Source organism: Haemaphysalis longicornis, unplaced genomic scaffold, assembly GCF_048455015.1.
Source record: "Haemaphysalis longicornis isolate Haplotype H1 unplaced genomic scaffold, Haemaphysalis longicornis Haplotype H1 scaffold_1, whole genome shotgun sequence".
NCBI lineage: Eukaryota > Metazoa > Arthropoda > Arachnida > Ixodida > Ixodidae > Haemaphysalis > Haemaphysalis longicornis.
This window is the reverse complement of record NW_027526203.1, coordinates 383,919,620-383,947,152: the sequence shown is the minus strand read 5'-3', so window position 1 is coordinate 383,947,152 and position 27,533 is coordinate 383,919,620. Positions and strand designations below refer to the sequence as shown.

At 44.6% G+C, this 27,533-nt stretch overlaps 1 protein-coding gene across 1 annotated transcript in view; it reads right to left on the bottom strand.

Moving 5' to 3' along the window:
• LOC144155218 (eukaryotic translation initiation factor 2-alpha kinase 1-like) overlaps nucleotides 1-27,533 on the bottom strand; it is a 35,717-nt gene that overhangs the window by 3,655 nt on the left and 4,529 nt on the right. The window contains exons 3-15 of the mRNA XM_077686540.1: nucleotides 26,682-26,840; nucleotides 26,583-26,611; nucleotides 25,002-25,109; nucleotides 24,042-24,070; nucleotides 20,177-20,297; nucleotides 20,028-20,108; nucleotides 18,275-18,405; nucleotides 16,105-16,504; nucleotides 12,806-12,908; nucleotides 7,420-7,520; nucleotides 5,481-5,675; nucleotides 2,034-2,171; nucleotides 995-1,090 (exon numbers count right to left, since the gene is read on the bottom strand). Of these exons, the coding sequence (XP_077542666.1) occupies nucleotides 995-1,090; nucleotides 2,034-2,171; nucleotides 5,481-5,675; nucleotides 7,420-7,520; nucleotides 12,806-12,908; nucleotides 16,105-16,504; nucleotides 18,275-18,405; nucleotides 20,028-20,108; nucleotides 20,177-20,297; nucleotides 24,042-24,070; nucleotides 25,002-25,109; nucleotides 26,583-26,611; nucleotides 26,682-26,840 (1,691 nt within the window). The remainder of the gene's footprint in view (nucleotides 1-994; nucleotides 1,091-2,033; nucleotides 2,172-5,480; nucleotides 5,676-7,419; nucleotides 7,521-12,805; nucleotides 12,909-16,104; nucleotides 16,505-18,274; nucleotides 18,406-20,027; nucleotides 20,109-20,176; nucleotides 20,298-24,041; nucleotides 24,071-25,001; nucleotides 25,110-26,582; nucleotides 26,612-26,681; nucleotides 26,841-27,533) is intronic.

Below are 27,533 nucleotides of genomic sequence, written 5' to 3'. Positions count from 1 at the left end.
GAAAGGGGGGTATTAAGTTCGTCACTCAAACTCCACGCGCACTGAAAACACAAAAGAAACGTCAAAACTGTGCGTACAGGCTCAGGCATAGAAGAGGTTTGTACGCAGCGCCGACAACGGCGGATCGTCAAAGGAAATGCGAGAAAGAAGCCGCGAAGCTCACCAGCTACAGCCCATAGGCAGCCATGGCCTCAATGACGTCGCTTAGGCCATGCTAGGGAGTGCATAATGAGGAAAATTGAAGGGAGCTCGCTTGGTTTTTCCACGTCTTTCACAGCGATTTGCGCGCTCACCGCTTCACGTGCACGTGTAATATTTGGCTCAGGTATTCCTGGCAGTGCAATCTAAACGTCGCGCAGGTTTGCTTGCACTGCTCTGTAAGCCTTACTTGCACAGCTTAATGCAACTTTGTACTTTTCTAATGCTCATGCTATAACACAACCCTGAAAATTTCATTTAGATATCTCAAGAAACAAAACACTTGGTGTTCAAGGGTGTTCCCCCCTTAAACTCTTCCCAGTGAATAAAGCATCACTTGCTGTCTGAAAAGTGCCGAGGGTACCGTATAAGTCAGAATACAGGTCGAGCCGGAATATAGGTCGACCCCCTTACCTTGCAACCGAAAAATGGGAAAAAAGGTTAGGTACACAACAACATCGTTTCATTGAAGCTATAAGCATCTGTCTAAGGTTGTTCATTAGAGACGTCTGGTGTCCTGTCGGACGACCGCTTCTGCATGGCTGCGAGTATCGCCGTATACTTATGAGTATTGCCATATCTCACTATTTTTGCTTCGCCTCAATCTGCTGCTTTTTATGCCCGCATATGTCCTGTATTTACTGCTGCCTTTTTTATTTGTTCTACTTCTACTCGTTTCCTTTTGTTCTCTGCACCATGAACAGAGTGTATACAGCTGTGTGGTAATAAACAAACAAAAAAATAATATACTGCTCAAGTCCACTCCTTCAATCCATGTTCCGCATCTGCAGCTCACCTTATCTTTTGCTACGAACAGTGGCGAGATCAAGAGTTCCTTCGCACTTGGCCGCTCCTCAGGATTGCTGTGGCACATTGCCAAAATCGAGGACACCTGTGACACAAAAACACAGCTTAGAGCGATAAGCCCCAGGCACTGTCAGCTTGGTCGTGCAGTCCAACCGCCGTCTAACGATACAGGCTACACCAAACTGACAGACATATTGGTGTCTGTCAGTTTTATAGCTCATTAAACTTGGCGGCACCAGTGGCAGGGAACCATTTTGAACGCCCATTTCAAACACTAAGTCTAATGCGCTATAAAACTGTAAAATTAGTTCCAAGTGATAAAAAAAAACTGCTTCCTAAAGTGCATTCACCAGTGTTCATAGCATTATAAAATATGAAGATCACAGTTATATGACTAACCCTGTTTTGTCTTTGTTCCTCCAAAAATGGCTAATTATCTTGGTAACTAGTTGACTGACTAAAAAATAATGGCATATTTGAAATCAGTGAGAGAAAAAAAGCAGCAAGACTAACAAGTTTCAGAGTTTACTTAAAATTTAAAGAAATTGTTTATGTCCCCATTTAAGACCCATGTCCCCATTTAAGCTAAAAACGTTGGGAATGCCAGCCCGGGGTTCAACATAACTATTTTTTTCCTCGTAAACTATGGCTTAAGTGGGTGCGTACAGGGTTACACTTTGCTAGATTTATACAAATGCCACAAGTGTGTAGCTAATACAGGCCAAGAGCAAGCTTTATTTGGCTTTCTGGAGTTTCTGCCACTCCAATTTCCCGGCAATTTCTGCAGCACACAATAATAATTATGCACAACTCCTCACTTGGGAACAGCTGCACCAGTTTGATATAAATGTACGCTGTTTAACAGCAGAAAACTAATTCCAGACATTCGTGGATGTGTAGTTTGCTCTCAATTTCTAGCCATAAATTTTGAGTGAGAAGTTTGAAAAAGCGTCCCTACAATGTTAATCCCATCTGCAACAAATGCTAGCCTAGCATGCACCGAGTGCAATGGAAACAAACATCCATACCACATCGGGCGAGCAGTCCTGCAGTGCTGTCGGTAGGCAGCCACTGCGAAGTTTGCCAAGCTCAGCGTGACGTTCATGGTCAGTAGTGAATGGGCACAGCAGCTCAGTCAGCACAACTCCCAAGCTGTATATATCCACCTGGAAGAAGGAACAGCAATCACTGTTTTGCAGAAGCGCAATGTGCGGCTGGTTGGCTGCAGCAATAACACCAAGCTTGCACATGAACAAGCATGAGACATTTTCAACATAAGCCTGCAAGCTTTCCCAGTGCTATCTTTTCCACATCATTTAGAAGATGCAGTAATTCCATTGTTTCCAGGCTGCTTTTCCTCTCACCATCCCCTTCCAAGGCCTTTTTCATCTTGCCTTTGCTTCCAACAGAAATTGTGCCTATCAAGTTCAGTCACACAGAATATGCCCAACATTTTCACTGCATTTTCTTCTGTAAAATGACACATCACAAAATTTTACAAATACAGTGGAGCCTTGGTTATATGTCCCCGGGTTTTATGACAACTTGGGTTTTCTGACAGACTAGTCGAGTCCCGGCAAAGTCCCCGTAGAAACAATGCATTAAAAACCTCGGTTATCTAACACAGTTTCACGCCTGGCCCACGTTATCCGACGACCCACGCGAAGCGCGCAACCGACCGGTGAACGAAGTGAAAGTGCCGCGGGCCTGTTACGCGAACCTTAAGTCCCTTCAATCAGTTCTCTCCGGCACAGTTGTCTTGTCCTTCTCGTCTTTCATTTCTCTTCCCTCCAGTTCCTCTGCCCATCTGCCCAATCACTTTTGCCCTCTCCTCGCTGATGTCTCCTCTTGTTGCGCGCGTCGCAGGGGCAGTGCACAGCTTTTCATTTTTCCCACTCCGCAATGAATTGCAAACAAGGTTACGACGACACGCTTAGGCTTCCACATGTGATGTGGGGATCCTTTAGATCCCCTTTACCTCTCCCGCAAGCATGGCCATCAGCCACGCACAGCGTGTGCGTTCGCCCCGTGAACTATGTCAAATGCTATGTCCGCTGGCGCTTCTCACCCAGGAACTTTCCTCATTTCCCCGGGTGCCTTTTAAGCACAGCGTGGGCACTTCGCGGGGAGCAATGAGGAATGGAGATCACAATGGAGATGCGGGTCGTCCGCCCCCCCTTGCTTGCCGCTCAAGCGTAGCCTCGGCAACCACCGCCCGTATGGGCCGCGCCCTGAGGCGTGCACTGGTACAGTGCAGTTCTTGGCACAGTCATTGCGATGAATATGCATTGGGCCACTCGGCTAATAAATGTACTGGTTCGTCCTGGCCCTTTGGAGCCTGTCGTCGCTTTGTCGGTGAGTCGAACCCATCATGCTCTGGGACGCTGCAAACTTGTGGGGGATTTTGGAGGTTGCTGTTGCCTGCCATAGCTAGCCAGTTAGGATTTCAGCACCATAGCTACAACCTGGAAGCCCGTATAATGGCATGCCAGGGCGCAGCAACCGCTTCATTCCCAGAGTTTGTCGTGATCATGTGTGCCATGTGTGAAAGTTCACCAGCTGGCAGGAATCGTGGCAGTGGACAGCAGAAGAAGGTGTGTTTTAATACAGTGTGAATGGCACGTGCACTGCATTATTCTTTTCGCATTCACTTTTTTTAGTGATTTGGGTTTCCGAGCCCTGCAAAGCATTAGCTTGTAGTTTACATTGAAGTTTCTTGCAAATCCATTGAGCAAAACTATTTTTAGAGATAACTGTTGTTCGGCTTTTACGACGCCCGCATTTTATGATGCTTTTTTCCGAGAAAGTCGTATAATCGGGGTTCTACTTTACTTAAAAATGGAAGAGAGAAGTGTGTTTCTGAGCGTAGAACTCGGGAGAATAATTGCGTTCTTGCATTTTTTGATGAATGCGTTGTAGCAACAGGACGAAGCACTAAACGTTTGGCTTTTCCAATGAGCACTAAACAGCAGTGACACACATTACCCCTAAAGGCGCAGAATGCCACCCACTTTTTCAGGCTGAAGAAATAAAGCTACCCCAACCATGAATAAATTGCTGCATGTACAGTGCTCAGCGATTGAAACGCGATACTCGGAGCGCGTGGCTGCCGGTGCTTGTTGCGCCACCGGTGAGCGCTTGTGAAAGCGAGCTGACGCATTGTGGTATACGATGAGGGTGAGAGCGTTCCTGACGCAGGCTGACTGCGTCCGGGAGACAGCCCTTCAGTGTGCGGTTCTTGGCGGCGCCATAGGGGTGCTACATGTCATGGCTTCAAAACGCTGCGCCTGCGTGCCGTGCGCGCCACGATAACCCATCGCGATAAACGCGCATTCAACTTCTTCATAACGCGCGCGGTGCCAGCTCACCCAGCTTCGCGGGGCGCGGCGCGGCACGCAGGCGCAGCGTTTTGAAGCCATGGCATGTAGCACCCCTATGGCGCCGCCAAGAACCGCACACTGAAGGGCTGTCTCCCGGACGCAGTCAGCCTGCGTCAGGAACGCTCTCACCCTCATCGTATACCACAATGCGTCAGCTCGCTTTCACAAGCGCTCACCGGTGGCGCAACAAGCACCGGCAGCCACGCGCTCCGAGTATCGCGTTTCAATCGCTGAGCACTGTACAGTCATGATGAGATGAAACGCGATCATGAAAATAACGAATCAGAACACACAAATAGCGCAACTTCTTTCCATGCAAGTCAAATTGACGTGCGATTTAATTACAGTAACAAAGTTGGGAAATGTGGCTTTGTATACCAACATATCAATAGTGCGCCATATTGGACCTGCACAAACAGTATTTTTTAATTTTGCATGTTCCGGATCATATTTTTGTGTTCGCATTTTATTTGTCCCCGACTTTACTTGCAAATACCGTCCGTAAAAACAGCAATGCGCTGCCATAACACTGTTTCCTGGCAAAGTATTTGGTATTTTTTAGACATCACAGCAGGCCCAAAGGGCTGCGTGAGTATAAGTTTCTACGGTGAGTCAGGAGCAAAACATGGGTTTGAGCGCAGTTGCTAAATGATAAGACTCCAAGCCCGACACACAAACATTTATAGCTGTAGTTTCACAACAGGGAACGTAGGAGAAAACAATGGGGGTCCAGCATGCCAGATCAGCATGCCAGCAAGGCAAACCAGCTGGTTAGTGGCCATGCTCCTCAGAACAATGCTAAAGCACGGAATTTTTTTTTAAAATACGTCATATAAATTGCCCCTAAATCTGGTTACTGCACAAACTGTTTTGGGGCTTTGCTTTATGGCTACTTCTACTCTGCTGTTGAAAATGCACATTTTCCACTTTGGTGAAAACTGGGCAGCTCCTAAACACTGGTGCCTACAAGCCATCACTGTGTTGTCCCTCGTGACGAACTTGCTCAATGCTTACAGGAAGACTTTTCTATTGTTTCAAGCACCACCGTACACAACTGCAATTGCCACAGAATGGCTTCATCCTGCACGCACACACCTTGGTGTCGTAGGAGGCTTCCTTGTACTGCTCCGGTGCTGCATACAGGCTGGTGCCCACACCCCGTGTGTGGCCTAAGCGTGGTGCCCACGGGAGCTGCGGGGGCAACGTCTCCAACTGGTTACTCCGAGTGGCCAGGCCAAAGTCTCCCAACTTCACCAACGAGCCGTCCAAATCGAACAGGATGTTCTGGGGCTGCAAGACAAAGAAGGGGACAAACGGCTTGGCTCAAGTGCAATAACTAGTGTGCCTAAAGACTCATCATCATAAAACATGTATGAATAAACAAATGCAATAAAGCTATCCAACAAAATGTGCCCTCCGCCACAGGATACATTTTGTAGGTTCAGTGCTGAGTTTCTGTTCTACGAACAACTGTACGAACCTCCCAACTGCTTGTTCTGAAAATTTTTTGAATGGTGTAGTAGCTATAAGAGCACAGATTTTGCATGTGCATCAGCGTACATATTTCAGACACACACAAACATACCTATCGTCATTCAATTTTCTTAAACATTAGGAGATTGGGGGAGGGGGAGCAAATGAGTAACATCTGTCTTGGCACTGTAAAGGTTAAACAGAGAGCCTACAAGACAAGGGCAATACTTCTGACACCTTTCGGTTTACGAAGCCGCAAATGAATGGTCACAGAACCAAGTAAGACAAGTATACCAAATCTAACATTTAGGTTAACAGAAAGATAGCTTAAACCCACTTGTAAAAGAGCTTTATCAGGTTAACAGAAGCAAACATTTTGCATTATTCGGTATGTGCTTCCATAAACAGGACGTTGCATGATCAACAAGCTTCGTTAAAAAAAAAAAAAAAAAAAAAAGCAGAGCAAGACGGAGGAAATAAGCAAGGTGCCTGTAGATGTGTATAACAATACAGCATTCTCCTACAATGTATGTATGCATGTGTTTATGGCACAGGGACATCGAGGCCGAAGAGCGCCATGTCGGAGTGAGTGGTCTTTCAGTCAGTAAAATACAATTGAAAAGTACGTGAGGAAGCTAAAAAATACATTATTGGTATGAGGTTGTAAAAGGCCCTCAGTCTAAAACGTTATCAAAAATTGTGAAGATCCTAGCATGCTCCTATAACGGGAATACTGCCACCAGAAGACGAAGAAGCACGTAGTGGAGCGTAGCGCTGTAGTCCCAGCCTACGATGACGAAGAAGCTGCGTGTGGACATAGCCTGTGCGTGGTCTCTCTAATGGACACTTTGCATACACAAACAGTGGGGCTGTTTAAGCTTTTAGTTCCACCATGGAGCGTTACCAGAAAACTCAGCCCAGCCGAGCGCATGTGAGCGTGCACCTTGCGAGGGGATTGCGTGTGGGCTTGCGCAACGTGAGGAGCTCGCAAAAAAAGAAGAAGAAGAAGAAAGAAAGAAAAGAGAAGAAAAGAGAAAACAACAATAATAATAATAATAATAATAATAAAAAAACAAGAAAAAAATGCCAAACGCACGTGAGCTTGCACCCCGTGAGGAGCGCCCAGCGTTGGCTAGCTTGACCTTCGAGAACACTCTCTCCAGCGTTCGTGGTGTGATCTCGCGTTCTGTCCTTCTCGCCAGTTCGTGTACGTTTGCGCCTCAAGTGGGGAGCACAGATGACAAGTTCACGAGGTCAGTTGTCGCGGGTTGTAATGCGTGCGAATGCAGTCCTGCAGACAAAATGATGCGGGCCTACCAGTCACGGAGAACTTCAAGCGGCAAGTTCAGAAATCCATGCGAGGTGCAACAGCCGGCTCTCCGACGAAGGGAGAGGGGCCGCCAGCTCTGCTGCTCCTCCAGCCTTGCACCACTAGTGCAGGCTGTGCCAATGTTTTTGTAAATGCATCGTTCACCATTCCAAGGTTCATGCCTTCTGTCGCGCCGCCGTGTAACAACACAAAGCTTTGTTATATGAAAAAGCACACTTGAAATCTACCCACCTTTATATCTCTATGGATAAATCCTTTGGAATGCATGTAGACCACACCTTTCAAAATTTGCTTGAAGATATGCATGGCCTTTGGAATGAAGTCTTTGTTGTCTGAAAAGAAACAAAGTTAAACTTCACCTATTTGTGCTCATCAAACAAAAAGAACATTGCTAGCATAAAAAAAAATAATAATAAACACTGTATGGAAATGAGTTGAACCTTTAACCAGCAACTTGAGTAATCACTGTACTCAATTGAACAATTATTAGAGGGAAAAGCAAATATAAGCCAATAAGCTTGTTTATGTGACCAAGGCTAGCACGCTGACCCTGATGTTGCTCAAGCTTACTGCACAACAAGGTTGGTTCAGCACAAAATCCTAATTAAAGAAACCACTTACAACAAATAATTGTTGGTACTCAGAAATGGTGTTCTTCACTTTACTTAGTGCCACTAAGAGGAGCATCCATAACCTTGCAACAGAAATGCTACATGTCACATAGCTGGTTGCAAGGAGAAAGCTAATATTAAATTTTCCCGTTCTCATGTAAACCATGAGACATGTAGCACGTGCCCCAAGATATGAGCCTCAAACTTTGCCCACCCATGGTGTTTTTGCAACAAAGTTAACAGCCACTAAAGGATTTCTTCCACAATTGTGGTCTTTTCCCATTAACTGCACAGGACTCTTCTGTGTGCGCTCTCTTGGCACTGACAGTGTTTGTTTGCGTTGTCTCCAGTAGCGCACATGCAAACTTCTCATTAACAGGAGCATATGCCGAAGCGCTTGGTGAAATTTAGTTTCCATCGCTTTCCCACCATGAGGGCAAAAAAGGACTGAACTGCACAAACAGATTTCCAAAACAGACAAGCTGCCACAGGCAGCACCTCCGCTTTCCCCTTGTGGGCTTGCAACTCATTTCAGAAACTCTGAAGCATTTTCACCGCTGACGAATGCACTGATTGCTACAGCCATACTAGACAGCACTGAAATGAAGCCCAGAAGCACTGAAATTCAACCCTAACGGTCAGCATAGCACACATCAGTATATCTGCAAGCAGGCTGCAACCACCCAGCTGATGGACTCGTCAATGGAGAACATCGCTGCAAACCCAACAACCACACCATTCAGATATTTAAAGCCACGAGCAAGGTCAGGTCTGTCACTGTCCGGAGCCATTGTGGCACAACCTTACATACCATTACAAACGCCTATGGACAAAATGATAGAAATAAGTGCTCTTTTGATATGCAATTAACTCTGTGAACACTCAAACTGGGCTATGTGGGGCCCTACAAGCTCCATAGCATGAGCAAAGAATGATGGAGTACCACTGACACAGAAATCACCTCCAATCAACAAAACAAGAGAGAGAGAGAGAGAGAGAATTAACTTTTATTTGCACCCGTCTAAAATGACGAGGGAGAGGGCATTAGCCTAGGCCCCCGTTCACCCCCTAACCGTCGGCCGGAATCCCTTGGGATTCGGCGGCGGTCAGGGCCAGACCGATGACTTTGCGTTGCTCTTCTGCTTTATGGTTGAGTAATAAGATCTCCCAGGATTCCACATTTCTGTTCGGGTCGTTATAGAAAGGGCATGTCCAGACCATGTGGGCTAGGTCCGCAATGTTATAGACCGGCTGCTGTCTCAATGTATGCTTTAAGGGAGCATCATTCTTCCTTGAAAGGAAGGCCCTACACACACCTGGCGCTGCACTGTTCGGACTGCAGCTGTAAGCCATGCTTCACAGACACGCAAGTGCTTTTTAAACACAGAGACCGTGCTACCAGGGAAATCGCTGAAGCCTTCCATATCCGGATTAGGGGCTCGGATTGTATAAGTCACCTGTCACTGAGAATTCTAGATAAAGAAGTGTTACTTCTTAAGGGGAGGGGTTAGAAGAAGAAAGAAAGGAAAAAAAGAGAAGAAGGAAAGAGGGCGCTTGTCCTCATGTACGGCCGTACGCATGTGCGACGGTCACACGCGCCTGATTGTTGGGTCTTGGCATGGTATATATGTGCTTTCGGTTTTAATAAATCTTTCAGTTGATAGTAAGTGCCGGTGTTGTTCCCCTTTCTCGTCCCTGTGTCAGTTTGCGCTTAAGTTTCACTCTAGAAATCTGGATTGAAAAGAAAATTACGCAGGTGAATTCGGGCCTTGGTGGGAATCGAACCCGGGGCCTCTGGAGTGCAAGACGAGCATATATCCCCAACACCACCACAGCAAGATGACTCTAGTCGACTGAAGGTAGACCTAATGAATGCATTGTGGCCTTAGACTTAAAAACGTGTTTTAGAGTACAGACAGTGCTGATGCTTCAGGACCAACTGTGTTATAATTACACAAATAATGATTAGGCAAGTGGGAAAGTATGTTTCCGTAAAATTTCCATCTGGCTGGGCATTACGAATGCTGGCATTGTGCCAAGTCATAGCAAAACAGAAGAAAAATGCACAAAGGGGGGAAAGATAGTCATGATAATGAGAGGACACTTTCGGCAATTGGACACTGATGCTTTTGCCTCGTTACGAATGCTTAGGTGCCCTCTTAATTTTTTGCAGTACAGTGAATGTACAGGCGGCCGCAAAATAAAACGGACCAAGCGAGCGGAGCACCAGAGCTATTGGCGCGACAATTTTCAGCCCAGTGCCTGCTGTTAAAGGGACACTGAAGTCAAAGTACAAGTTGCTCTAGATCGATAGATTAGCTCACCGAGAACACAAATATACCACTCCTATGCATAGCCTTTTTTAAAGTATGGTAGAAAATAGCGAAAACGTGAAGACAGCTGCCGCCACCACTGGCTATACCCCACAACTTGCACTGAAAGTGCTTAAACTGTCTGCCGTGCACAACATCTTTCCTGGCTGCCACTGGATGGCGCCGCTACTCATCCATACTTAGAATGGCGGTACTGCTTTTCGAGGAAGCGTGCAGAGTATGCACAAACAATTCATTTGACGCCAACATTCGCGGGTCCTCAAAAGGACATGTTTTTCTTAAACAAAGCGTCAATAATGATCACGGGTCCCATGATTTTTTCTTAGTGGTAACATTTTTCTTAGTGGTAAAATGTTTTCTCTGTGTTCTACTAAATTCTACGGCTCACCTAAGCCCATAAGCGAAAAATAGAGCTGGTAGTGCAAGTAATTCCTGATTTATTATTGAGGCCAATAATTGAAGACATGTGGCAATTAAAAATGTCATTTGGAGTGGAAAAAAAATTTTCCCTGTTTTCCTAAATTTTATGACCACATGAGCCTACAGGCAAAAGATGAGCTCCGCAGTGCAAATATTTACAGATTTACAAGCCTGGGGCTACAACTAGGACCTCTGGTTCTTTTAGCCTCGACGTCATAATTTCGTGTTCACTGGAGCTTTTTTTTCTTTGTAGCATCCGGCTCCACTAAAACGCTACAATGGTGATGTATATTGCAAAACTCATCCTTGAAGGACAATTCCCAAAAAAGCTAGCAGTTTTGGTTTTGTTCTCTATGCGCTAGAGTGACTACAGCAATGTGATTCCATTTGGAATCACCAGAACAGGAAGGGTTAAGGCATCTTTCGGCATGGGAAGGTCAGACTTTCATTTGAAACCAACTTGCTGGTTGCCTTCAGTGTCCCTTTAAAGGAGCCATGAAGACAAATTACAAGTTGTGTTTATTAGAAAGACTGCTTAGTCCCGATAAAAATGATGCCAATATCATCGCAATCTTCGCACAAATAACGGAGATATTGAAGAAAATGTGTGAAGCAGTCGCGACCCCCTCGCCAATTTCCCGCAACTTTTCTATGAAGTCACGGAACCTTGTTTGTGCGATTGGCGGCCGCCTAACTGACCTATCGCGACGACACATGACTGGACGTCTGTAATGGGGCCTCTAGTTCCATTTGACCGCATCACTTGAATGCTAACGTGCAGTTAACGCACTGAAAATTACGTTTTATTGCTGGCCCGTATGACGTCATTCTTGCTCATAACACGTCACTGTGGCGCGAAATTTGAAAGATTTTTAAATACTTCTTGCTTTTTTTTTCGTTAAAAAACATCTTTTGTGGCTGTAATTGAGCTGAGTGAGATACTGAATCCTAGTTCTTTCAAATTAAACGAAGTTGTATTTTCTCTTCATGGCTCCTTTAAGATAGGTGAGTGTGCATGCGGGCGTTTCGCAAATCAGTCACTGTATGTTGATTTTTCACGATTCCGTCTAAAGCACTCGCTCTCGGATATTCAAGGAACCAGGCGGTGCCTTATGAAGCGCGTCAAGCGAGCGACACGAATCTTTGTATCAGCACGTAGCCTCCGGCATGAGTCAAAGAAGTGTTCAGCTCTCCGAGATAACGTGCACAGAATGAGCTAGCTAGATTTTAATCAGTTTGTTGCCTCTGCCATAGATTGGTGTTGGGGCAAGTCGGCAGTAAAGTTTTATGCGTAACTGAGTGGTTGCTGGTCAGTATGTGATGAACGGACAGTTAATATTTAAGGATTACTGCGCCGCTCCTCTTCATTTTAGATTTTGTTTTTTTCTTTCGACAAATCATCTACATTTACAATATTACAAGAACTAAACATGTTAGCTTTCCTAATTACACATTTTTGTGCAGATGCAGGTCATTACACGGTTGGCGGATTTTTATAATTTTTATTCCTGTTTCAATTTGTTTCTTTGAGGCTTTTTATTTTTTGCGGCGTCGTGTGATGTGGGGTTTAAAGAGAAATTTCTTGGTTTCCGTTAGTATCTTCAGCCTTTAAAAATTTCTTTCGATGAATTATTTCCGTTTACACTATTATAACGATTAAATGCGTAAACTTCGGCAATTATGCATTTTTGTGCAGATGCATGCATTACACGGTTGGTGCTGTGAGGTACTCGCAAAAAATGCTTACTGTACGTGCATCATATGCTGAACGAGCATATGATGCACATTACAGCATCTCGGAGCTGAACAGGACCATTACACGGCTTCAGCCTGGCGCAAGAGACGGCGCAGGGTGCTTGCTTTCAAGAGAAACGAAGCCCTGCGGCCGGAATCTAGAAAATTGATATGCACCGAATGGCGAAGGACCAGCGTGCCCACTCAGTTACCTCAACAGCAGGCGCTGGGCCGGAAGGGGTCGCACCGATAGTTCTTGCGCAGCGCTCGCTTGGTCCGTTTTATTTTGTGGCCGCCTGTACATTGCAATGAACTTGAATTGTACAATAAATGCTGTATTTTACTCCACAAGAAGATGCAAAATACTCATCGGGAATTCACAGAGAGGACAATGTTAGTGGTGATTGTTTCATTCGATCTGTTTTACATTAGCCTCGAGAGTCCATTAGCTGCATATTTAACAGCTCACGACTTAGTGGTAAGCATTCTCAACAGTCCCAAGGCACAATGCATCCTTACCTGAACCTTTGAGTGCGGCCAGCTGCTGGTTACGAGCAGCCAACCAATCCGCGAGGTTTTTTGAGCACAGCTCCATTTGAATATACAGCATGCCGCCCACATCCTGACGAGAGGAAACAATCAGGGAATTTGTCACAGGTCCCACAACAAGAAAGCACCGCATGTGATGGAAACAAACAGGAAAAGCTGCAAGAAACAATAGCTGCAGACAAGCAGAGCTGTGAAAGTGCAGGCCAAGTTATTTCCAAATGCTGATCAGCAGAAAGAAAGGTGGAGGCAGCGATGAATATTGCACCTTCTAGATGGGGAAAAAAAAAAAAAAAAAAAAAAAAAAAAAAACTTGTGTGGTTGCACTTTAGCACAAAAACAAAAGCGGGCTATTGGTGTGGCTTTTGGATTTGGTGGGGATACTGGGTGTCCTATATTGTAATAATCTATCGCACCTACTAAGTTTGTTTTGAAATTCCCCTTAAAGAAGTAATGACAGAAAATTTGCCCATAAACTATAACACACAAATTAGGACTGCCCACTGTGCTTCCAATTATGAATTGCAGTGCCATTTATGGCACCAGTTTCGGTTTTGGATGCTGAGAGCTAGAATTGGGACACCAGCTTTGTCGTTGGATTCAAAAGCATCCAAGGCCACCTTTCATGTCCACCCACACACCGCTTCCCTCTTAGCTCAATTAAACAGCTGGCCTGAAGCTGCCCCAAAGGTAATGGTGTGAAAGGGGACAAAAGATGCCACAAGCTTCAGCAATATGTGTTATTTTTGTCATTTACGGGCTTGCGTGTTTAATTTTACGGCTAATATGCACGTCACTGAGAGGGAAGGCGCAGACTTCAGAGTTTTGTTGGCTGGAAGCACTCATGTCATGCAACTCCATTATCAGCCTGTTTCACGTCGCAGACCGGCTGCGCCACCATTTCTAGGCCCCTCAAAACTGCGGCAATAATAATGGTTCCGAGCAACCTTTGACACCTATTACTGCAGGAAGGCATATTGGCATCTTCATGAAGCGAACCACATCACTTTTTAAAGCACTGCTGCCAGTGCCCTTCAACTTAATTTTTTCACAGATTCTAGAGATTTTAAGCATACTTTTTTTTCCTTTTTTAAATACGTTTATAAAATTATCTCAGTGTCGGAATTCGTTAATAGGTAACGTAAAAGGACAGAGTCCCATGGAACCTTTTGCAGCCCCCTATAATAATCTAGTCTCAAAGTACTCAGGCAGTTTCAGCACGTGTCGTGTATGTGAATGCCAAATGTTTTGGTAAATATTAATCAGAAACAAACCTCCCTGATTGTGGGGTTCAACATGGCAAAGCTACACCTGGGCGATGAGGCATACCATAGTGGAGGACTCCAGATTCATTTTTAGGCCGCGTCTAATCTCACGGCAGCCGTGAGAATTACCTCCGAGAAATTCTCAAGGCAGTTTCCATAAAAGCTGGCTGGCCTAAAATTCACTGAATAACATTACCTCCCAACGTAACCTAACAAAGCACAACCTAACGTAACCCAACGTAACGTATCATAACCAACCCAAATCCAGCCCACTGCAACAATCCTAACCTAACCCAGCCCAACGACACAGAATACAATCTATATTTAACCTAATACAACCTATTCCAGAAATCCTGTGCGTTGATCTTCTGATATATCAATAACCATAACCAGGATAAAAAGCATTAACAAAAATCACCATGAGTGAAAACTTCAAAAATTTCGAAAGCTAAAAAAAAAAATCTTCAGCCATGCCGGACTCTAACCTGAGCTTTCTCGTTTAAGAGCAAGTGCTATAACACAGCCCCACCGGAGCATCTGTAGGAAAGAGTTTTTAGGAAATAATATTTGTCCCATAAAATCGCCTGGGGGCATGCTTAGCCAATCAGAGGCGACTGCCGTGAGAAATTTCGGACGGTAATTCTCCCAGTTGCCGAGATAATAAACACTACCTAATTTTTAACTATCTGTGGGTCTTGAACGCGCGCCAAAACCTCGAAACACGGGTGTTTTTGCTTTTCGCCTGTCAGAAAAGCAGCCACAGTGGCCGGGATCAGACCCACGTTCTTCGGCTCAGCAGCAAAACACCATAGCCACTGAGCCACCATGGCAGGTGGAACAAACCCCCCTCAATTATAATGCAGGCACACCCGAAAATGCCAGGTTGAAAACATTTGCATCAAGATTCTAAAGTTAACTGGCCCCATGTGGACTTTTTAACTGTTAAAAGCTACTTGCTTTTTGAGCGTTGCCTGTCCCCTGAACACACCTTTACTTCTTCTCATGCAGCTTCGAATTTTCAAGTCGATAGAACCCAAGCAATTCTACAGCATCGAAGGTTTCGTTCATGTACTGGGCGAAGAGAAGCAGTATATTTAATGTTGCGGCTGCAATCCAAGAGACAAGAACGGAAGTAAAGCTGGCTGTCACTCTTAAATCTGGGGGGAGGGGGGTGGGGAGGTCATTATTTATGTGGGTATTTGTAAAAACAAGGGTTTGAATTTCATAGTAGCCTTACTTGGCTACAACAGTATATGAGCCAATCTTTGCATCCAAAAAGAAAGGCTATTGTCACCATACTCTACAAGTGGGTGGGCATGTTCTTCCAGTCCTTGAGTAGTGATTAAAGTAATGATTTTTTTGTTTTTTCTTAACCCACCCACACATTGCACCATTTCATCAATATTATGCAACATGTTTCTGATGCTCATTAGCACACATATAGAGGGTAATGCCTGGGCAGAGTTAAAAAGGAATCGATGGGTGTCGTTTATTTAACTGTACTCTAGATATCTTGGTGCTCAAGTTTGAATGCTGCTTTCCCCCATTCTATGGTAGACACATGCCTCAAGTTTATATGATTTATTCAGTAATTGCATGAGCAAAATGACCATTTAAAATATGAAAGCTGCTACTTGTTATTTTGATAAAGATCATCCAAATTTGACAACAAGAAAATGAAAAAGCTTTCTCTGGCACAGACAACAATTTACAACAATTTTTAAAGGGAAGGTGGGGGAGACATTATGGGAATCAGTCACTCTAAAACAGCACATTCTACTGGTGGCCTAGTTTACAAAAAAGAAGTATTGAATACCTGCAAAACAATTTTTTAATGTATGGATCATCGATTCTGACTAAAACGTAGCGCTAGTGAATTCAGCAGAGCCGCCTGGTTACACTTAGACAATTTTTTTGTACTTCAATACCCCCCCCTTCCCTGTCTAAGCAAAGAACCTCCCGCGTAATGTCGACCGACCAGCCAGCCACCCTCTACTAGAAGCCTACCGAGGAGTGCAGAAGACGGAAAATGTGCTCCCCTGGAGCTGTCAATGCTCGGGATCTGGTCACGCCACTTGAGCTCTTCCTCCCGTTCACAGCATGTCCGTCGCCCCCTTTCCGAAGCTCGCTGTCACTCTTGGAGTTGTGCCGACATCGCTTCCAGCCTTCCACCGAGACACTGCCAGACACAAACTGCATGGTCACCCGGCTTGATTCGTCGAGGGAAGCGCACTGCTCCGGCACATCCGAATCCGAGTCCCCACCGCAGCCCGTTTCGATGCAAGCCCCGGAGGACAGCTGCTTCCGACCCTCGCCCGGCGGTTCCTCCTCCAAGGACGAGGAAGACTCGACGACATACGGCAGCGAGCTTGCAACGTCCCCGGTTTCAGATGAGATCAGAACAGTGCTGCAAAGAGCAGAATCAGGATGGTGAGGACACTGCAGCAGCTGTTGCACAGAAAACATAATGAGAGCAAAAAGCATGCTGGAGCACACAGTAACTCACTGAGGGAGCTCAGCCTAAAAATTACACAGATGGGATGAAAACGGTCAACTTGTCGATCGATTGAACACTGTTATTTCGCCCATTCTGGTGCTAATCTTTTGCCTCCTATGCATCCCAAGAGTGGCTGTGAAGACTTTTCATTGTGAGAGCAAGTGTTGAGCTAGTGCTTATACCGGTTTGCAAGCAGCTTTCGACCTTTAACTTTTATAGGCTTTGCACAAAAGATAATGTCATTTACACACAGTATGCATAGAGGGACTTCTTGACTGACTTGCCCCATGGTAACATCCATCACTGCAAACCGTTTTTTTATCGTGCTTTGTACAATTCTTGAATCAGCCGCACACATTTCTCATGTGCATTTTCATATCGAAACCTCCTCCAACCCTCTTGACTTGGCATCTGTCATAAGCCTTTCCCAGATTGGTGAGTCATGTTTAGTTATTGATTGTGTTCTCAGAACTTATTATCCCCTTTTGCCACAGGCTGGAGGTCCCACCTGTGGTGGATCTCCCTGACAAAAAACTGTTGCACGTGTAATGCTTCCTAGTGTTTTCAGCCTTCTGTTTAAGAACGTTTTAAAAATCTTCATGGTGTGGTGACACGAGCTTTATCCATCTGTATAACACTCACATTTCCTAATGTTCCCCTCCAATTCATATGTAGGTACAATTACGATGTCTTTTACACACATGGCATTTCCTGATGCTCATAGGCTTAGACACGAGTTTAAAACAGGCATGTTACTACTTCACTGCTACTACAGTTTGCCTTGAACTAATTCTAAATGTAGCTTTATTAAGGAAAACATGATAGCAAGCAAGCTTCAACTTCTCAAAGTACATACCTATACAAATGGGTGCGAGATACCTACACAATTGCTGTATCGTGAATAATTGCACTTATCAAAAAATTCAAACAAAGTTACTTCATAAGCACAATTATTCAAGGTAAAGCAACTACTTTATCAGGTGACATTTGTATTTACAGCACTGTAATCTGTCAATGTAGGTTGTATTCCCTAGCAAGGCACGCATGCAAGCAACCATGTGAGTGCGCTGTCACTGTCATAAGCACAATTATTCAAGGTAAAGCAACTACTTTATCAGGTGACATTTGTATTTACAGCACTGTAATCTGTCAATGTAGGTTGTATTCCCTAGCAAGGCACGCATGCAAGCAACCATGTGAGTGCGCTGTCACTGGTTCCATCGCACTATGCGAGATGGCGGTACTTGTCTCTGCTAAGCACATGATGTGTGTTGGACGTTCCAAACTCTACCCCACCGAACGCAAAATAATGCTGCGGCTCCAATGTGAGTGCCATTATAATAACACCTCTGTTCACACCACCGTTGAGAATCGGGTTGAAACAGAGCAGACGACGTACACTGGTGTTTTTTTTTTCTGTGGCGTGTGGGTGCAGTGGCACAAGCCGCGCCATGTCCGTGGCGCTTCAGTTATGTCCGTGGCCGTTTCCAATTTTGCCGAGTGAAGAAAGTAACAGCTAAACTTTTCAGTGAATACCATCTATACTAGGCATAGTTCATTTTATATTTTAGTATCCTTTTAAGAATGGCAAAATAAAAAATAAGCACAGAACTTAATTGCAGGAACAGGAATAAGAAAATATTTAGACATGCAGATAAAAACCACATAATAGGCCAGTACCTTTGAGAGCTATTCACGGTGGTCGTACGAGACTTCACCATAAAATCCGTCACATTTTCGATCCATGCAGATTTGTAGGCCACAATGTTCGGGTGAGACAGCTGGGCCAACAGTTCTACTTCTCGTAATACCTGGAAAAGACAAAAAGGTGTGCAGTGTAACAATAACAACCAGCATGCGCATGCAAGCCGTAAGGGGAAATCCACACACTGTAATACACCTTCAGGAATAAAATTGCAACAGTGGCCGATTTGAGATGTGCCCCACAAATAATTGTGGAGAAGGAAAATTGAACAACAAAGTAAAGAATGGGACTTCATGCTTTACTGCCAAGATGCCAAGAGTACTGTTGCAGCAGTCATTGCTGAGAACTGTTTGGGGTTAAAGGGGCCACAAAGACAAAGGTTCATTGAATAGGCTAGCTGTTTTGCCCTGATAATAACACAAATTTTATCACTAAAGTCAAATAAATAATCAAGATATTAAAGAAAATATGTTCTACAGTGGCAACTTCATAGCCGTTTACGGCAATTTTTCTACGACGTCCCAAAAACTTGTTTGTGTGATTAGCAGCTCCCGACCTCAGCCATCGCCAAAAAACACGACTCCAAGATTGTAGTGGAACCTCTAGTTCCGCTTGATTGTATCACTTGAATGCTAATGCGCAGTTGACATGCTGATAATGTTTTCAGTGCTGGTTCATAACACGTCACTCCTGTCCAAATTACGTCACTACGGTGCGGAATTTGGAAGTTGTTCAATATCGCTTGTGTTTTTACAGTTAAAAAAAATTACACCATCTTCCTACGTGGGAACCCTGAGGAGATGCAAAGCATTTCGAAGCGCTGTCACGTTGCCGAACCGCATCCAGATCCCTTTGGCGACGTTGGCGTGTCGAAGCGGCTTCGCGTTCTCGAAGCGCGGGATCCGCTTGTCAACACTGGCATTTACGTTCAGCATCACGAGCTCTCCTCTGCGCAGCCTTGTCTTCAGAGGTGCTCGCGGTTCTGGGAGTGGACTGGCTGGCGCTGGTTGAAGGTGTGCCAGCCAGTTCGCTGACAGAATTGTTGGCGTCCATTCAGCTCATTGGACGGCGCAGCGTGTCTCAACCGAAGCAGCAACTGAGGGAGCGGCGCGCGGACAGAGTTTATTATATAGAGCAGATGGAGTGGAGAGGAGGAGATGAGAGAGGAGACGCGCATGCGCGCTTATCGCGCAGCTGGCGTGGAGAGGGGGAGAGGTGCGGACAACGGACAAGAGATGCTTTGCATCAAATAATGTCTTTCATGGCTAGACTGGAACTGAGTGAGCTACCAAAGTCTACTTCTTTCAAATATAACAAAGCAGTATTTTGTCTTCATGGCCCCTTTAACCAGCACACACTATGCATGCAGTAGGCATACATAGCATTGCCCAAACAGCCCGAGTTGAAATCCAACTAGATCCGACTTCTCTTTTGAATTCACTATGCTAGGAACAAAACTGCTATACCATGTTTGCGTTTCAATTTATGTTCCAACACTATGGTTCTCCACCGGCAGGCCTTCTCTGCCCGTAGGAAATTCTGGAGACTGCACCAAAGCTTCTACTCTTTTGAATTCACTATGCTAGGAACAAAACTGCTATACCATGTTTGCGTTTCAATTTATGTTGCAACACTATGGTTTTCCACCGGCAGGCCTTCTCTGCCCGTAGGAAATTCTGAAGACTGCACCAAGCTTCTACTCCCCAGAGAACATCCAACAAGGCATACCTGTTTCAGGAACCTGAGGTTGCAATACTTGAATGGAATCTTCTTGATAGCATAAACCTGGCGGTCAGTCCTTCTCATAGCCTAGAAAACCAAAAGTAAATAAATTTTTAGCGTAATTGAGCAACTGAACCTAATTGTTTGTTGCCTACCTTGCAGACAACACCGAATCCACCGTGGGCAATTTTCCCAATTTCTTCGAAGTCATACTTGTACCGCTTCTGATGGCATATGACTTCATCATCACGAAAAAGCGCAACGTCTAACTGCGGCCTGCAGGTTAGAAGAACAAAGGGAACTGATTATTAGATTCCCCTCCATTACGAACTAGTACACACTTTGGATATTTCAGGCCTTTACTCTCTTCTGAGTTCTAAGTTAATAACCTGCCTGCATGCACAAATGCCTAGTGGGCTCTGTTGTATTTAGCACTGACAAAACTGCTACTGAACAGGCTCAAGGTTATGACAGGAATATAACAGAGCACATGTTCTTGCATGGTGGACCTAGGATACCTTGGTTACATGCCAGCACTAAAATATCCAGTAAGATATCTCGAAGGATAGTTGTGCGAGTGTTGACTGGTGGGCTAGTTGGTATCTAGACACTTTTCATGCTCAGCACACAGCAACAGGACATAAAAAATGGACGCAGACACAGTGCTGTGCCTGCGTCCCTTCTTTACGTCCTGTTGCTGTGCGCTGCGCATGAAGAATGGCTAGCTGTGCAGCCTTTTAGCACATCAACATGGCTATATGTGAGAACCAATTAGTAATGAGATATGTTGCGATAAAAAGTATTTGCACTACAGAGTTCATATCTGGGTTTCACACAGTGAAGCTACATCTCAAAAATGAGGTGCACTGTACTGGAGGCTTCCCTGCCACATCACTCTGTATTCAGTTCATACATGGGAATTCTTGTACTTCCCATCCATAAAAAATACAACCTCTGCAGCCAGGAATTGAACTGACAACACTGTGTGTAGCAGCCCAATGCACACCGAGTAAAATTTTGATTTTTTTTATTATAGTGCCAAAATATTCTAACATTCATCGAGACTGTCCCCGCAAAGTAGCATCCTCAGATGCACACCAGAGGTCATTTAAAAACGGCGCCAAACGCGCCCCCATGTGGCACAGCCTAGTCACTGCAAGTTTCGTGTGACGCAGACAGGTATTTACATTGTTATTTCTTCTTTAAAAACACCACGTGGTAACATTTATTTTTATAATTACTACAAACATAGTGCCTAGTTATTTCAATTTTTGTGTAGCTCAGTATATGCCGCAGCGGCGTTGCGTCAGTTGAAATAGCATAGCGCATGCATTGCGAAATGCTTGTTTACGTCAGGTCGGTCATCTATCATTCTCTTTGCACACATGTAATTGATTTCTTTTTCGACGTATTAGAGCGATCTTTCACACCTTAAGTCCACTGTGCTAGAAACATTGCCTCACTTTTCTCCGAATCCGTGCAAGAAGCGACAATTTGAAAAAATGAAACGAAAACTTTGAAGTGGGATTTCTTACAACACCATTTTCGCTGACAACAGGAACATTTTCTCTCCAACTATTTGAGCGTCCGAAAACATTTTTTGTGAGCGTTTTATCAAGCCTATATACACGTTCTGAACCAGAATAAGCATGCTCTCACCAAGATTTCTTTTTTGATTCACACTTTTTTCTGGCAAAAATTGGTTAAAATTAGTGTTTGTGCTATGGTGGTGGTGGTGCTATATAAATATATTTTAAAAAAAATCAATGGTTATTGCCACCATTATTATTCTGGTTCAGAAGAAAACCTGAGGCATTTAGCACATATAGAAAACGTTTCAGCGCTGTGCTTGTAAAGACGTTTCTGAAAATGCTAAGACGAGAAAAAAAAAGCTAAAAAAACATTAGAATTTTATTTTGAAAACTGTCAATTGTTTTTTGACATTTTGCACACGGTTAGAAGATATTTATTATGCATAGCCTCTAAAATTTCAAAAATTAAAAGTTTATTGCTCAAAAGGCAGCGAGGTTACATGCAGACGTAGTTGGACACCTACGTCTGCTATCCATCCCCCCTTATCGACTATCCCATACAAGCAGGTGGACTTTTTAAGGCACACTCCCACTGGCGACTTGGCACGTTGCGCGACGCCGTAAAGCAATGAGCCGGCCATCGCTTTTAACTTTGCGACGGTGGAGCCGATCGCTCTCGGACCGAAATCCCTCGTCGCGCAACGACATCGCAAAACCAGATAGCCAATCATGGCTGCAGAGTTGGCTGACATAACCGGAAACGAAACGTTTGTCTACATCCGGCATTCTAAACGGCGGCCGAGGTGGGCCCGCTGTGCCGGCAAGCAACGTCCCATGCACTTCGGTTCTTCGGTCAGTGGCTTCAGCATACACACGTACCAATCGATGAACAGCGTGGGACTCATCAGTGTAGAGAAACGCGTTTGAATTGCAAAAGCAAGTAACCTCCGTATATAACTAGATGGATAGCGGGACAGTAGGCTGACTTGCAGCCATTTTGTACCTCTATCAGCGAGTAGTGAACACTGTGGTGTTCGAAGGTGCCAGGACTTCTGCGTCATTGAAAAGAAGCGAACTTTGCGGGCCGGGATACAAGTGTTGTGGCGTGAAAGCAAACGGGCACATTTCTTCCTGCAATAATATGTTGAAAAGAGTCTGCTTGAGTACATTATTTTTGACTCCTCCCACAACCGGCAATGCTTACGGCACTATTCCAGGTTAGTAGCATGTGTTTTGGAGTGATTTCTACCTGTTTTTGTCGCGTTTGTGTAACAATTTTTTTTCGCGAATGGTTGAAGCACCAAGGAAGTTGTACAGGTCAGGCAACAGCTCCGCTAAACGCAGTCACATCATTGCTCGTCGCAAGTGCGAACACCGCCTCGTCGCGCGTCGCATGTCGTCCACGACGTGCCTGAGTCACTAGTGGGAATGTGCCTTTGAGGCCCCGGCAGTAAAGCTTACAAGAGCTTTTCCCACATGCAGTCCCACATTTCACAATGCACTGATAACATGAACGATCACCGACATGCTGATTGACAGTTACTGACCCAACACCAAGCATCTTTTCACGTCTGCACATCATGCAACGGTCAACTCCCACTGCCACCACAAAAACAAGGTGTCCAAACAGGTTCTGACTAGTGCCACCACTCACAAACCAGCTGCAACTAGCAGTGATGTTTTATGTCTGCCCAAGAAGTTTGGCCAGTGTTTGGCTCTGTCAGCAGCAGCACATGTGTAGACAGCAAAGACGTCATGATTACGTGTGTTAAGGGGGCTCACTGGTCTTTAACCAAAAAAGTTTATTTTTGCAGTTATGATGATGAAAATTTAAGGACACATGTAGTTTCTCATTCTGATTGTAGATATCAAATTTGCTTTTTGAGTAAAATGATTATATTGAAATTTATTTGGATTTTTATATTCAATTTTTTGACAGCCTTTGTAAAAAAACTGCTGGAGGGATGGAGCTAAACAGGGAACCAGTGAACTGTGCACTAATCAAAGAGTGCAATAAGACTAACATCATCGTTCTATCTGGTCTGTAGCAGAAGTTACGACCATTTGAAGTTTGGGCTTGAAAGGTGGCAACCAGAAAAACCGGTTTTGCCTTCCAGGCCCAAACTTCAAATGGTCGCAACTTCTGCTACAGACCGGATAGAACGATAATGTTAGTCTTATTGCACTCTTTGATTTGTGCAGAGTTCACTGGTTCCATGTTTAGCTGCATCCCTCCTGCAGTTTTTTTACAAAGGCTGTCAAAAAATTGAATATAAAATCCAAATAAATTTGAATATAATCATTTTACTCAAAAACAAATTTGATATCTACAATCACAATGAGAAACTACATGTGCTCCCCAATTTTCATCATCATAACTGCAAAAATAAAGTTTTTGATCAAAGACCCATGTGCCCCCTTAAATAATGTCGTACTGTGACAAAGATCTACACGACAAAGGTATTGAATTAGAAAAATGACAACTTACCCTGGCAGACACACGAGGCTGTCATTAGGCTGCAACAAAGTAGTGGCATGGAGTGAACACAGATGTCTGAAAATTTGCACTTAACCATGCTCACACATAAGGGCTGTGCAAGGAATATGCACCGCAGATATCTTACTAGCTAAACCCTGCCTGATGAACACAAAGCGGTTTACTTGAAAAGGCCACTCCGAAAAAATAATAAATTAGAATGGCTGTCAGTCTCTAGGAAACTTTTGTGGCCAGGTGTGAAGGTGTACTGGCCATTCAGAACACAAGCCCCGAGCTGCGGCTAGAAGAAAAAAAGAATTGAGCAGGGCTACCATTATGGCTAGCCAGTAATTTAGTTCTTTCCCACTTAAGATGACCTCAAGTAAAAAAATTGCAAATGTCACAGCAATACCATTGTAAACGATGGTAGCAGAAATTTCTAGCATTTCCTTCCTTTCATAATATTATGACAATGTAATATGTCCCAATGTGAATGTAGGGCAGCAATGAATTTCTCGCAGCAATAGAAAAATCTCAATACTGAATGTGGCTTGGTGCAGCGCTAACACACTCGCAAGCCTGCATGTCCTCTATCACAAGGCACTTTCTAACAAGCTTCCTACACGAGCGTCCACAATTTGAGACATTACAAACCACATTGCTCAGAACAGTTTAGAGCAGTTGTACAAATAGCTGTTGATATGTGGTGTGGTATTTGTGCAAGCTTTTTTTTTATAGCATGCTAACCAACTGAGATCTCCTTACCAAGGCTAACATGCAGTAACACGCGACAAGCGAGACAACAGATGCAAGTAGTGTCACCTTCTGCTTCATATATTTCGACCACACACTTTTTGCTGCGAACATAGTGCTAGCCCTAGTTTTCATTGCACATGCAAAAAGGCCCTATGCTACTCATTTGCTGGAAAGTTCTTCCCAAGTGGGCATTAGATTACATGAGAAAGCACCCACCTGACCATGAAGGTCTCGCCTGACATTCTGAATTAAATAACTGAATGACTTCCGGAATTTCATACGAAGGGAGCATAACTCCTGCAGGTCTGGGGTAGGGTCCAGGAACTGAGGAAAAAAGAAAGGCCACTTTCTAAGCTTGGTTTAAAAGATTCTGGGCAACCATCTCTAATGACATGTTAAGCAAGGCCTGGGGACATACAATGTGGTCCCCACAAAGTCTGCACAGTTTTATAAGCACACAATAAATTTAGGCCACCTGAGGATTTTAAAGGTGTTCGAAATCTCGACATGAGGCCATTTTTATTTTCCGTGTCTTTCAGAAAAATGGCTGCCGAGGCCGAGAATGGGCCAGCACACTCATGGCCAGCAGCACAACACCTCAGCCACTGCAGCAGCGAGTCCCTTAGAGAACACTCGTGGAATCCAGCCAGTGTGTGAAGGGCTGAAGGAAGCGATATGATGCCGAGAAAAGCCGGTAATTAGTGTGCAATTTTGGGTTACAAGGGTCCCTTTTCTAGAACAAGCGTGCAAGGAATGCCATCATCGGTTTACTGGCACTAGGTTTAGACAGCTACAAAGTTGTCTGCTCACCAGATATTAAAAGGCCTCTCAGACTTTACTATGAAGTGAGGCAGTGAAGTTGCACTTCTCCCATCATTGAATGGACTTGGTGTTGTAAGTAGCGTGCAAACACCTGTTGTGTTATTCACCAACCTCTGTAGTACAGGCACGTAGCACTTACTGCCCCTTTTTAATTCCGGCATTTTGTCTTACCACTCCTCAGTTAAATACACTGGTCAGCCAGTAACAAAAATACAGTGGCTGCAGAGGAATTTTTTCTGCAGCAAAGCACTTTTTTTTTCATCTACTTCTAATGTTTTTCTCCTGATGCCAGTCTTACTTTCATCATCATCATCAGCAGCAGCAGCAGCCTACTCAGGTCCACTGCAGGACGAAGACCTCTCCCACTGACCTCCAACTGCACCTGTTCTTTGCTGCTCGATTCCACAGTTCACCCCCAAATTTCTTATTTCATCCCTCCATCGTGTTGTTGGCCTTTTCCTTCTTCTAGACCCATCTCTTGGTATCCACTCTGTTACCCTAACTGTCCGCCGGTTGTTGGTTCGTTTCACTACAAGGCCAGCCTAAATCCATCTCTTTTTCTTTATTTGAACTATATCCTCTACTCTAGTTTGTTCCCTGATCCAGGTAGCTCGTTTCCTATCCCTGAGTATTACTCCCAACATTATTCATTCCATGGCCTGTTGCGCCGACGTAAGTTTGCTTTCTAGTTGTTCTAGTCTTAATTTCATGTCTCTACTACTATTCATTTCATTCAAGTGTATTCAGGTCACTGCACTAGCCCAAAATAGAGGGTGGATCAGACAGCATAAAAACTATAAAAATTCACAAGCATGAGACAGACGTGACGACACAACAGAGTTCCCAAAAAATTTGCCCCCAAATTTTTTTTCAATACCGGAAAACATACCTGCATGCACATTGTACAAAGAAATGCGCAAAAAAGACAATACATGCTAAAACGGTAAATAAAGGTGGTTCGCACAGAAGCCTTACCTTAAGTTGGTGCAGCCGCCGTCGCACTCCTGCAAAGATACGTTTTGGTCAGAAATGGGCCTCCAAGGACGTATCCACAGCATTAAACAAGAAGCTTGCCTTCAAACAACTCTTTGCGAAGTGTGTCATCACTCTCGTAAAAATTGCACAGCTGCTCCAAGACGGATTCCAACACGAGGTAGTACGGCACTCGACTACGGGACACCAGCTGTCCCCCGCCAAACGACTCCTGCCTGACCAGTTGGGGTGGATGGCGGCCTGCAGTGGATCGGCACGAGAAAACACACAAAGTGACAGCAGTTGTGGAACAGTACCAGGACACCAAGACACTGCCATCGTAGTTTCACAACATGTTGAGATTGCATATTTTGCAGCTGTGAACGATGACTTCTGCCCCCAACTATAAGCAACTACTGTATTCCGAATAAACTGCCTATTCCTACAGGGACAGATAATGACACATCCATGGATTGGTTCAGTGTTGAAGGAAGCACCAGAACTCGCGGCCACAAATCCGTACAGGGGCAAGCTCGCTTGCTACTTTTGTTTGGCTCTCTTTACCCCAGCTGGCCTTGCACCAAAAAATCTAACCATCGTCATCGTCATCATCATCATCATCACTTGCAACTGCACCTCCCTTACGCTTACCCCATTGACAGCTTTTGAGCTATTAGTACTTAAATTAACTCTGTTCAAGACAGATTGTGATTGTGGGCGTTTAACACGCCGACGCCACACAGGTGATGAGGCGCGCCGAAGTGGAGGGCTCCGGATTAATTTTGACCACCTGGGGATCTTTAACATGTGCCCAAATCTCGAACACACAGGTGTTTTCGCTTTTCGCCTCCATAAGAAAAGTGGCCACCGTGGCCAAGAATCGAACCCGCGTCCTTGGGCTCAGCAGCACAACGCCATAGCCACTGAGCCACCGCGGCGGGTGGCTCTGTTTAA